This window comes from Corythoichthys intestinalis, chromosome 2, assembly GCF_030265065.1.
Source record: "Corythoichthys intestinalis isolate RoL2023-P3 chromosome 2, ASM3026506v1, whole genome shotgun sequence".
Classification (NCBI taxonomy): domain Eukaryota; kingdom Metazoa; phylum Chordata; class Actinopteri; order Syngnathiformes; family Syngnathidae; genus Corythoichthys; species Corythoichthys intestinalis.
Window position 1 is genome coordinate 46,110,625 of NC_080396.1, and position 12,578 is coordinate 46,123,202.

General features: G+C 45.3%; 1 protein-coding gene across 1 annotated transcript in view; it reads right to left on the bottom strand.

The window, feature by feature from the left end:
* stradb (STE20 related adaptor beta) overlaps window positions 1-12,578 on the bottom strand; it is a 16,915-nt gene continuing 4,337 nt past the window's right edge. The window contains exons 6-12 of the mRNA XM_057823552.1: window positions 12,426-12,534; window positions 12,235-12,358; window positions 11,671-11,842; window positions 11,498-11,602; window positions 11,152-11,414; window positions 11,034-11,076; window positions 1-1,119 (exon numbers count right to left, since the gene is read on the bottom strand). Coding sequence (XP_057679535.1) covers window positions 958-1,119; window positions 11,034-11,076; window positions 11,152-11,414; window positions 11,498-11,602; window positions 11,671-11,842; window positions 12,235-12,358; window positions 12,426-12,534 — 978 coding nt within the window. The 3' untranslated portion in view covers window positions 1-957. The remainder of the gene's footprint in view (window positions 1,120-11,033; window positions 11,077-11,151; window positions 11,415-11,497; window positions 11,603-11,670; window positions 11,843-12,234; window positions 12,359-12,425; window positions 12,535-12,578) is intronic.

Here is a 12,578-nt window from a genome sequence, read left to right on the forward strand (position 1 = left end):
TTAACTTGCATAATGGTTTATTAATGTCTATTCTTATCCTTGATATGTACTTTACATCACAGTGCACATAATCACAGTTATACAGAGGTCTCCGCGTGAAGCCTGTTTTCGGCTTTGTTGCTCGCTCACAGCTAGATTTCTTCTTTGGTTCCTCATCAGGGCAGGAAATATTACTTATGTACTCTTCGAAATTAGAAATACGACACACAGCACAGAGGTCACTTAGACTGAGCAGGATGTGTCCTTTGCTTATTTTTCCCCTAACATTTGATCAAAGCCATTTCAAATGAGGTAAGACACCTCCATGATTTAATCATGTTAACATCTCTGAATTCCTGTAAACGCTGAGTGATTTCTAAAGACAGAACACAGAAGGAAATAGTAATGACATTTGAAACTTCTGATTGAATGTTGTTTACATCCTCCAGAATATTTTCTGTTCCCTTATACAATTACAAATTGAAGTTTTATATGACAGTACAATTCACATCAGAAGATACAGTACACATACTGTAGTTATAGGCAGCTATAAAGTCTACACACCTCTGCTCAAATGACAGGTTTTTGTGATATAAAAAAAGCTAAACATTCACATTAATTGTGGATAAAATTTCTGACCTATGACCTGTACAATTATTGCGTTACTGATGTGATTGCACAAGTAAGCACACCCTCTTTAAAACTGCTTCCGTTCAGTTATAGGTCACATTGATGGTCACATTACGTAAAAAAAAAAAAAAAAAAAAAGGCATTTGAACAGGCACGTATAGACTAACAAACAGTATCTCACACCATTTCACAACGAAATCTCTACTGTATTTCTTACCGTTCATGTGGCGAGGTAAGGTCTGTATGATGATGTTAAATATGTGCTCTTTAACAACGGCACATAGTATTGCCTTGAGGGTTCATTTAGAACAGCAGACGAGAAATACTTTCCAAATTACAGAACTTGTTTTAAGAGAAATCCCATGACGCCTCCGCAGAAACCCCAGTGGTTGTTGTTTGAGCATGGCAGGAAGGGGAGGGGGGGCAGGATAATAGCGGCACTTCTGGGCTGGTGATTGGCACCGCTGGGTAAACAAGGCTGAGAAAGGAGTCTCTGGTGTGCCTCTTCACCTGCATAAACAAAACATCCACACTTAAAGATTCAGCAATCAACAATTGCTTTAGTTGTTTTATGCTTCAGAGTTGCCTCAATAAATAACAATTGGAAGTGAATTTACAGCTACAGCACAAATTCTTTAAATAGGTAGTCATTTTAGTAGATATTAGTAAATGACCACAACAGGTTTCATCGTTTAACTTGTTAAACAGTTGCTGTGACAACTCAATTTGTATAAGTAATTAGCTTGAGTGGATTTAGTAAGCATTTAATAAAGACAAGCATTTTTCTACTTTATTCTTGTTTAAAAAATACCGGTAATTCGGAGGGACAGTGACATGTTTAAAATTTATCCTAAGTATTACATTTGAAGTGCTTAAAAACTATTATATGGCGGAAAACACAGACAAGACTGAAAAAGCAGTTTCTGCTCTTGCACCCCTCTTTTAAAATAAATTGCTGTATTTTAAGCGAAAATAAGTGTTGTGTTTGATAGAACAATATGTCTATATGCTGCCATAGCAGATTCATGGCGAATTAAGCCCCCGAACTATTTTTAATTTGTCCGTTTTACCCTGAAAACCCGTTTACAGACGTGGCGCAACCACTTTTGTTTCAACCCAGCCATAAAACGAAGGTAATTAATTATATTTATTATTCAAAATGTCTATTGTTTTTAGCTTAGAATCATTAATTGATGTCTAATATATATATTTTTTAAACGACTTAAAAAAATTATTCACTCACATATTTTAAACTTTTACATAAATTATGTCACAATGAAAAAAATGCCGTCTGTAAAAAAAGTCACAGATATCTACCTCATAACTATCACTTCAGTTTCAGTTTATTCGCACATCATCAAATACAGTACATGATCATACGCTAGCAGTTCACATGTTAGGATGGGCGAATAGGACACTCCAAAGAAGCTATTCAAAGCTTTTAGCAGGGGCCCAGTTAGACAACACACACATACACACACACACGCTGACACACCTACACACACACACGCACACACACACACACACACATACAATAAACTGTGGACAATTTCAAAATTTTGGTTACATTGGATTTGATAAGAGACACCAGTAGTGTCATTCAAAGAATCAGCATACTACACTTAGATTGCCAGGAGATGAGTTTTGAGTTTTCCTTAAAGATGGAGATGGAGTGTGACATTTTAAGTGTTTCATCCAGTTCATTCCAAATCTGTGGTCCTTTGCACACAATGCTAAAGCTTGTACACTTTAGCCTTCGTTTTTTCCCTGTGATTTGATGTTTTCTTCTGGTAGTATATGTGTGTTGAGGAGTACAGACTGGGATGACTTAATTTTATTTTTTTTGTTACTGTCGCATTTTCTCTGATATGTTAGATGATAAATAATCAATCCAAACAAAGAAAAATTGAAGGAAAAAAAAAACATTTAAAAGGTTAAATATATGAAAAAGAAAATCTCCACCACTCCTTGATGTCTGCGATTTCTGCATCGCGACCCTTGTTACATTACCATGTTTACCCATAAAATCCCCCCAAAATCCAGCTGTAGCCATTCCCAGCTGTGTTGTTGCGTCCGCTGGGTTAAACGTGTTTAAATTGTGCCTCACCTGCTATCTTGTCCGGGAAAGGGTTAATTCACTGTCAATCGGAAAGGGGTGTGGATTCGCATTTAAGCGGAAGCTGGGTCGGCGTGGCTGTCATTCACATTCACGTTGCCGAAAGAGACGCGCACCACCGGTGAGTTTGCCGCTCATTTGCTTGTATTTGTATTATGTATTTGCACCTACTGCATTGCTTTAGATGGCTTGGCGTTTCTTTCACGGCGATCACTCAATGGCCTTCCAGTTTGTGTGTTACGAGATCCGCTGAGAGCTGACAGTTGGCGACGAGCGCGTTGGTTTAGCGTAGCCACTGAGTCAATCTCGCAGCGAATCAGCGAGCGGTGCAGGGCACGCGGTGAACCATGGGTAATGTAGTCTCGGGACCCGCTGTATTGGTGCTTATAATCTGAATGCTTGCGGGAAAAAACTACATTTCCTCATGCTGTTAGCCGCCACCCTTTCAAAGCATTGGACGGCGTTCGTGACTTGAAGTGTCTAAATGATGCAACTATTGCCTAAAGAATAACGATTAAACGGTTAAAAATGTAAAATGTGATTTTAAAATGCTGCATAATAGTTGGTTATTGCAATCTGAGCAATTTAGTTGTGAATGAATTATATATATTATGCACAGTGTATTATTTATTCATTTAGATATAAAGAAGCTTTGTGTATATTTGTATTTAGCATTATCATAATTTGTATATTTATACACATATATACATTCTTTGCTTGCATTTATAGGTTTATAACCTGCTTGGTGTTTGCTATTTACTACTCCAAAACAAATCAACAATAAAAAACCAACAATATACTGTGAGCACAAGCCGAGTTATCCAGTGTGTTCTCTTTCGGATCCCTTTCGGCGGGGAAAACGCCACAAAAAAGCGTAAACGGCCGAACAGTTATAAACCGGTGCACTGATCTGGGCTAGTGCAGCATCAGCTTGGTAACCAGGAGGCCAAACCAATCCAGCCCTGGTCAACTTAACACTCCAGTAATTTATTGGAGCTGACAGGGACCTAAACCTGGACAAACAATTGTGCCATCCTGGGAAGCGTTCTGTAGCCGGATATTGGACGGCACCTGAAGCTAATCAATTCAAATCACCTGCTTGAATTCCTGTTGAGCTCGGGCAAAGGAGCCAGTCACCAACAAAGTGGAGAAAGGTCCCCAGCACGGACCCCATTGGTTGAATAGTCGGCTCTCCGGCCAACAAAAAAGGGAATTGAGATGGACGACTTGAAAAAACTTAAAAGTGCTCGTTCAAAAGCGCAGGCGTCATTCACAAGAAAAGGAAATGCACTTACTACTTATTTGGCGGCTGGACTTCTGGATCCAAGTGAGGTTCCAAAAGAATGGAGGAGTCTCAAACTGGACTTCTCTAAAGTTGTTGATACAGGGCTTGAGTACGCCCACGCCTTGAGAGAGTCAGATGATGAAAGGGTTAAAGAGTCCGCTTTGGACGTTGACAGGCTGACTGCTGAGTGCGAGGCAAAGTTCCTAGAGGTGAAACGAGCCACCCAAGAAGCCTTTTGGAATGGCTACGCCGAGGAAATGTTTTCCGCCCAGGCTAAAGTCGCTGAATCTGCAGTTGCTCAGGCTGAAGAGGACGAAGTCAGCCCTCAACAACCAATTAAGGACCGCAGGCTTAGGAATAAAGGTCTGGACAGAGAGGTCTCGGAACTCGGTGACATGCTGGTGGAGTGGAAGGAATTGGTTCCTGCCTCTAGGTTGATTGATCTGAGGTTATGCTACCGAACATTGAGGAAGAGGCTCCTGGCTTTGTCAGACAAGCTGGAAGAGGAAGAAATGGAAGAGCAAAGTGGTGAACCACTGGCCCCAAATTCCGGAGTGGGAGCGTCCAGGATGGACAGGCAGTCTCCCCCAGCCGAGTCTGTCAAACTAAAACCAGGACCTGACACCTGGAAAGCATTTACTCCAAACCTTGGAGCGGGGACCCCAAACACAATCACCCAGCCTTTCTCACCACAAATCGGCAACAGTAATGTTCAGGGAGCTATCGCTATAAAGCCCCAAATCAGTCTTGAAAGGGCAAGACTACCCAGTTTTTCTGGTGATATGAGGGACTACTACAGGTGGAAGGCTGAATGGGTGAACCTGGAGTTATTAGGCAACCCATATGGAGCTGAATCTGTGAAAAAGTTCCACCTTCTAAGCAGCCTGCATGAAAAGGTTAAAAGGGAACTTGTTCTATCCAGCTGTGGTTCAGCCGATGATGTATTCAGGCTGCTGGATAACAAGTATGGAAACAAGCAGAAGATCGTTTGGTTGATCACCAACGAGGTCCAGGCTCTTCCCCCTCTGAAAAGTAACAACCCCAGAAAACCATTGAACTAATACAGGCTGTGGAAAGAGCGCTTTGCAACCTTCAGATTCTTGGAGAAGAGGATGCTGTAAAAAATCGGGTTGTCTGCCAGTCTCTTGAGAGCAAGCTTCCCAGCATACTGAAAAAGGAATGGATCATGCATAAGTCCAACCCTGCTTCTGGATACTCTGTTACGGCCTGGAGAAAATTGCTGAGGTGAATCAGTCAGTCTCACCCAAGCAATTACAAAAATTCTTCCCTGATGTTCCTGCTTCTGAGCTGGTACGGCCAAAGGAGATAGACCTTCTTGTTAGTCACCGTGAGGGTCGGCTTGTTCCTCAGCCAACCAGGATTGTGGGAGACCTTGTGCTCTGGGACGGCCCGTTGGGCAAGACCGTCGGAGGAACCCACCCCAACCTCATTGAGGCTGTCGACCTTGCCGTGTACCGCTCTGACACCCACCTTGCAAGGAGCATGAGGTCTGCTTCGGTGGCATACAAAGAGACCATCTTTGACCAAGCAGCAGAGGAGAACACCGCTTCCCAGAGCTTCACGGCCACAAACAAGGAGGTCCTTGAATGGTTCAAGTGGGATAGTATCGGAGCAGCCTGCAGTCCCCTGTGTGGTGGCTGCAGGTGTGGCAAATGTTCCCCAGGTGGGAAGGAAATGACTCTCAGTGAAGAGAAAGACCTGGAGAGGATAAAAGCCTGCATCACTTACGTGCTGGCTGACAAACACAGCAATTCCCCCCACTGGGACGCAGCGTATCCCTGGAAGGGTGACCCAGCAACTCTGCCGGACAACCGTCAAGCAGTTGAGGCGACCTTCAGGAGCACTGAGAAACGCCTAGAAAAGGAACCTGTGTGGAAAGCCGCATATAAAGAACAAATCCATGAAATGGTGTCCAGAGGAGCTGCTGTCAAACTCGCCAAGGAAGAAATTGACAGCTGGACTGGACCAACATGGTACATAAGTCATCTAATAGCACCAAACCCTCACTCCACTTCAACCCCTGTGCGGATCGTATGGAACAGCAGCCAAGAGTTCCGAGGGATGAGCCTCAACAATCTCCTGTACAAGGGCCCCGATGTTCTCAACCCAATACGGGGAGTGCTTTTGAGGTTCAGAAGTGGCCAACATGCTGCACTGGGCGATGTAACAAAAATGTATAACTCAGTGTGGCTGAAGGAAAAGGAAGTCCACCTACATCGCTTCCTCTGGAGGGATAACCTGGAGGATGAGATAGAGGTCTTCGCTGTTGTCAGGGTAAACATCGGTGACAAACCCGCTGGTTGCATCGCCCAAGTTGCCATGAGGGAGACAGCCAACCTTCCCCGACAGGGTTGAAGAACGTCGGGTTCTGACCGAGGATAGCTACGTTGACGACATCTTGACCTCTCATGATGACCTCGAAACCCTGCAAAAGATCACCAGAGGGGTGGTGGACATTCTGAAAGCAGGAGGTTTCCACCTCAAGCCTTGGGTCCTGTCGCACCAAAGTGGGAGGAGTGGTAAACCTTCTGACATCAGGGCTGAAACAAAAGCTCCCAGGACCTTAGTGCTGCCAAACCAAATGAAGGATGAGGAGAACAAAGCTCTGGGTGTCGGCTACGAACCCGAGACAGACAAGCTTCGGCTCCTGACTTCCATCAACTTCTCCAAGAAAATGGGGAAAATGAGAACTGGACTCGATCTGAGTGAAGAGCTGGTCAGGGACTGCACACCAACCCCCTTGACACGGCGTATCCTGCTCAGCCAGATCGCAGGTTTCTACGACCCAATTGGTCTTGCCTCACCAGCCAAGCAAAAGGGAGTCATGCTAGTGCGGGAGTCATTCCAAGAAGCTGGCAAAGACAACCCTGCCAAGGACACATGGGACATCCCTCTCTCGCCCAGACTCCGAGAAGCAGCAATAACACTCTTTGAAGAGTATATAAGACTTAGCCAAGTCAGATTCGAGAGAAGCCTGACACCACCTGACGTTCTAGGCCCACCAATGGGAATTACATTTTCAGACGGGAGCGAATCCTCTTATGGAGCAGTGCTCTACCTTCGGTGGACAACCCCAAATGGGATCATCGTAAAGTTGGTGGAGTCCAAAGCAAAACTCACTCCCCTAGACCAAAAGGGGGACGTGATCAAGGCGGAGCTCTGCGGCGCAGTCTTTGCTACCCGCCTAAGGCAGTACTTTGAAAAGCACTGTCACATTAAAGTACAGCGCTGGATCCACTTCGTTGACAGTCAAACGATCCTGGCAGCCATCCAAAAGGAAAGTTATGGCTACCAAACATTTTTTGCCAATCGAATTGGTGAGATTCAGAAAGCTGGACAAGTGGAGGATTGGAGGTGGATTGAAGGCAGCCGAAATATCGCAGACATCCTCACCAGAGGAGCTTCCCCTGAGGAACTTGGCGAAGGTTCGACGTGGCAGAAAGGCCCCGAGTTCCTACAGTTGCCAGAGGAGGACTGGCCCATGAAAATGGCTAGCGAAATAACAACCTCAGCTGCTGAAAATGTAGGAAAATTACAACGGAAGGGGTTCTCTGCGGTAGTCACCAGGGTCCAACCAGACCATAAGACAAAGACCGGCCCCAAAGACGAAACAACCCTCCAAGAGCCAGAGCAACCAGCTGGTCCAGAACCAGCGCCAGTACTAGGCAAACAAAGAACTTGGAGCACTGGACTGGTGCACCTTGTGGAGCCTCAGCGTTTCAGTTCCCTGTCGAAGTTGTGTGGAACTTTGGCCTGGGCTCGACGAGCCGCTGAGACCTGGCTTAGGAGGCTCAAGACACCAGATCGACTAAAGTGGGAGGAAACCAACTCCATACTGAGTGCTAAGGAAAGAGCAGGAGCCTTCCAAGATCTGGCCCTCGCAGCCCAAGATGGAGTTGAGTTCAATGACTCTACACTGAATCGCTTGGTGGTCCACAAGGAAAAGGACACGGGACTCCTTCTCTGTGGAGGCAGAATCCAGTCCTGGAAGGAAGGTGGGACAGCTGTTCCACTTATCCCATTCCATTCCTGGTTGGCGACCTTGCTGACGAGAGATGCCCATGAAAAGAACCACGAAGGCATTGCTACCACACTGCTGCGGACGAGGAAGAAGGCATGGATAGTACAAGGTCGGAGAATAGTGAAGAAAATCCTGAATGATTGCGTTCCCTGCCGTAAACTGAAAGGGAGAATGTGCCAGCAGATCATGAGCGACTTGCCACCAGAGCGCTCGGAGCGTGCCAGTCCATTTGAGTACACTACACTTGACCTCTTCGGCCCTTTTGAAATCAAGGATGCCGTCAAGAAAAGAACCAGCAAGAAGGTCTGGGGCATAGTGTTTTGTTGCATGGCATCAAGAGCAGTTCATGCAGATCTTGTTGATGACCAATCGTCTGAAAGCTTCCTCCAAGCCTACTCTCGTTTTGTAGCTCTGAGAGGCCATCCAAAAAGACTTTGGTCTGACAGGGGAACAAACTTTGTTGGTGCTAAACCAGCCTTGCAGGAACTGCACAAACACCTGGCGAGCCTGCAGGAAGCTTCCATTAAGAATGAAGCCGCCAAGAATGGAACAGAATGGTCATGGGACTTTCATCCGGCTGACGCACCTCATCGTAACGGAGCTGCTGAAGCTGCAGTAAAGCTCCTGAAAAGAGCCCTTATGAGTCTTGGAGGGACAGAAGGCTCATTCACCTGGAGTGAACTCCAAACCCTTTTCTATCAAGCAGCTAACCTCACAAATGAAAGGCCAATTGATGCCAGAGCACAAATCCAGGAAGACTCAGTCGAGTACATCACACCTAACAGTCTACTCCTCGGACGAACTGGACTTGGAGGCGACACGGATGGCCTCGAGCTTTGCATCCATCCCTGGCGCCGTCTGAGAGCCATACAAATCAGTGTGGACATGTTCTGGTCGAAATGGAGTGAGCTTGCTGGACCTAATCTATTCATTCGGCCAAAGTGGCACCACACGAAGAGGAACGTTGAAGTTGGCGACATTGTGTGGATCGCTGACCAGAATGCCTTGCGAGGACAATTCCGTCTTGGACGGATTCAAGCAGTCTACCCAGACAAGAAAGGACTTGTTCGAGACGCTGATGTAAAGATGTGTGCTGGCCTGCCTGCAGTGCTAGCAGTCAGGCAACGCAGAAAGGACCTACAACAACTGACGACAGTCATCCTCCGGAGAGACATCAGGAGATTGGTTGTCCTCATTCCCACTGAAGAACAGAATGGTTCTGCTAGGCAAGGCACAAGCTGACTGGCTGATGTCATCCATCGCCTGGTTCTGGAGGTACCGCATCATGACATAATTGTCCCGACACCCTTAAGGGTCGGTGGTGCAAGCCAAGCGCTGCCACTGGGACACACATTTGCACATACACGAAGATGAGTACACACATAATTGTGCCCTGACAGTACACACCCCTGTCAGCGTAGGTGCCCGAACAGTGACATTGGCATCATCATCTTCGTTGGCAAGTAAGATTGAACTTTTACTCAATACAAACAAACATAAAAAAAAAAAAAAAAAAAAAAAAAAAAAAAAAAAAATTTGTGATGTGGTGTTAAAGTGGGTGACCTCTCTGAATTATCAGTCGGTCAAGTGGGAGGTGTTGCGTCCGCTGGGTTAAACGTGTTTAAATTGTGCCTCACCTGCTATCTTGTCCGGGAAAGGGTTAATTCACTGTCAATCGGAAAGGGGTGTGGATTCGCATTTAAGCGGAAGCTGGGTCGGCGTGGCTGTCATTCACATTCACGTTGCCGAAAGAGACGCGCACCACCGGTGAGTTTGCCGCTCATTTGCTTGTATTTGTATTATGTATTTGCACCTACTGCATTGCTTTAGATGGCTTGGCGTTTCTTTCACGGCGATCACTCAATGGCCTTCCAGTTTGTGTGTTACGAGATCCGCTGAGAGCTGACAGTTGGCGACGAGCGCGTTGGTTTAGCGTAGCCACTGAGTCAATCTCGCAGCGAATCAGCGAGCGGTGCAGGGCACGCGGTGAACCATGGGTAATGTAGTCTCGGGACCCGCTGTATTGGTGCTTATAATCTGAATGCTTGCGGGAAAAAACTACATTTCCTCATGCTGTTAGCCGCCACCCTTTCAAAGCATTGGACGGCGTTCGTGACTTGAAGTGTCTAAATGATGCAACTATTGCCTAAAGAATAACAATTAAACGGTTAAAAATGTAAAATGTGATTTTAAAATGCTGCATAATAGTTGGTTATTGCAATCTGAGCAATTTAGTTGTGAATGAATTATATATATTATGCACAGTGTATTATTTATTCATTTAGATATAAAGAAGCTTTGTGTATATTTGTATTTAGCATTATCATAATTTGTATATTTATACACATATATACATTCTTTGCTTGCATTTATAGGTTTATAACCTGCTTGGTGTTTGCTATTTACTACTCCAAAACAAATCAACAATAAAAAACCAACAATATACTGTGAGCACAAGCCGAGTTATCCAGTGTGTTCTCTTTCGGATCCCTTTCGGCGGGGAAAACGCCACAAAAAAGCGTAAACGGCCGAACATGTGTCTTGACACTCAGTGATACATGCTACATGGAGTTTTTGGATTGAAACAAGGTAAGTACGCGATAATATCTCATTAAAGTCATGCCGTCTGTAATTGTGCTCTTGCGTGCTCTCACCTCCAGATAGGGTTTTTCGTTCCTTTTTTTTTTTTTTTTAAATTCCCTCCAGTTCAAAATTTCTCTTCCCCCAGAAAATTGAGGTTTTAAGCTTTCCAATGATGTATCACACATGCATATCAGACAATTTTGAAAGCTGGCTAAATTGGGGGTCTCAGAGCGGAACTTCAAGTCGCCTGAGTGTTTTCTGCCATATATAATTATTATTCATAATTGTAAGGTAGCTTAGTTGCTATCTCATTATTTTGATTATGCATTATGTGGCAAACTGAACTGGAACCCTGCCATTTCATTGACTAAACAGAACCTCGAAAGACAAGAACAGACCTGTTTGAAGAAGGCGTGCGTCAGGAGGATGGAGGCTGACGGTCTAAAGGGCCACAAAAATAGGAAAGGTAAGGGAAGGTGATTGATTCCCCATCGATTGTTGATTAATGAGAAAGACCTGTGCTCAGGCTGCTGCTGCAGACACAGTTGCACCAAATTGTGCAAAGTGGCCGAGTGGTTCTTCGGTCCAGGACTCTGAGGTCCTTCCGCGGCGGTCAGAGGGGCGGCAGTGCTGTGAGTGGCGCTTCCAGTGGCCGCGCTTTCCCCCATCCCGGAGTCCACCCCGGAGCGGGACACCTTCAGCCCCCCCAGTTCACCGAGCGGGAAGAGTGCGGTGTCTGGTAGGCAGCGGTGCAAACCGCGTAGTTTCAGCAGCAGTGTCTAAACCCGACAAATAAAGTTCTATTTGTTAGGGCACGACTGTACTAACTCTGAGTGTGAATAGTTTTGCCACATCTGGTTACCTGAGTGGGTGCCATGTCCTGGAAAGGCACCTTGCCACTCACCAACTCACAGGCAACAATGCCCAAACTGTAGATATCAGACTTTTCTCCATAACCACGGAGATCCTACCAAATGACAGCACACAAATCAGAGAAAATTGGGCAAAGACTTGTGTAGTGCGCTTAATATGTACCTGTTGCAGTAGTTCAGGACTGAGCCAAGGCAACAAGGCTGGACTATGGTTGGGCATGTCGAACACCGCCCTCATTCTCTTCCCTTCACGCATCATGCTGTAAACACAGTGGAGCCCCGACAGATAGACGTGCCCCTCTTCTGACAGCAGGATGTGACTGGCCTTCACACCCCTCATGTTGTAGGTATGTCAAAAAGCACTTTTGGGGTTATTGTTTAAATGCTTCAAGATTATAAGTGTATCAACATTTGAATGATCACTGCCATCCCTTCCATTTTAAATTAATTGAATGTTTAGCAAAGTCAATGGAGGCCAATGAGTTAAGGATGCAAGTAGTGAAGTAAAATCATCCAAAGATATTCCCATGTCTTTAAAAGAATTGATACATATTAGTTCTGGTGCTTCCTCTGGGCAATTCAAATTCTTATTTTGTCCAGGACAATTATTATCGTTTGATGTTAAAGTCAAACGATTTGTGTCAACAGAAACAAGAAAATAAATGACTTCACCATTGACTAGAAGAAAGTTCTGGTGTTTTCAAATAAGATAAAAGCAAACAGCTACCTGTGAACGTAGCCCATGCGGTGAAGGTACTCCAACGCTTGCAACACACCATATAGCAGGTACGCTATTAGGGACTCACTCATTCCATCGGGAAAATATGTTCTCATTAGGAAGTGCGCAGAACCTGTGAGGGTGGACAATTCAAAGTACAGTTGCTTCTACAAGGGGCTTTTGGATTGATATTGACTGACCGTATGCCATGAGTGGCGTGAGGACCCACAGCTGGCAGCAAGAGCTAAAGACAAGTCGGAAGGTCAGCAGGTTAGGGTGACGGACCCGTCTGGACAGGAAAACTTCATTCTGAGGGGATAAGGGCAGAGACGAACATCCACATGTCTCTCGTA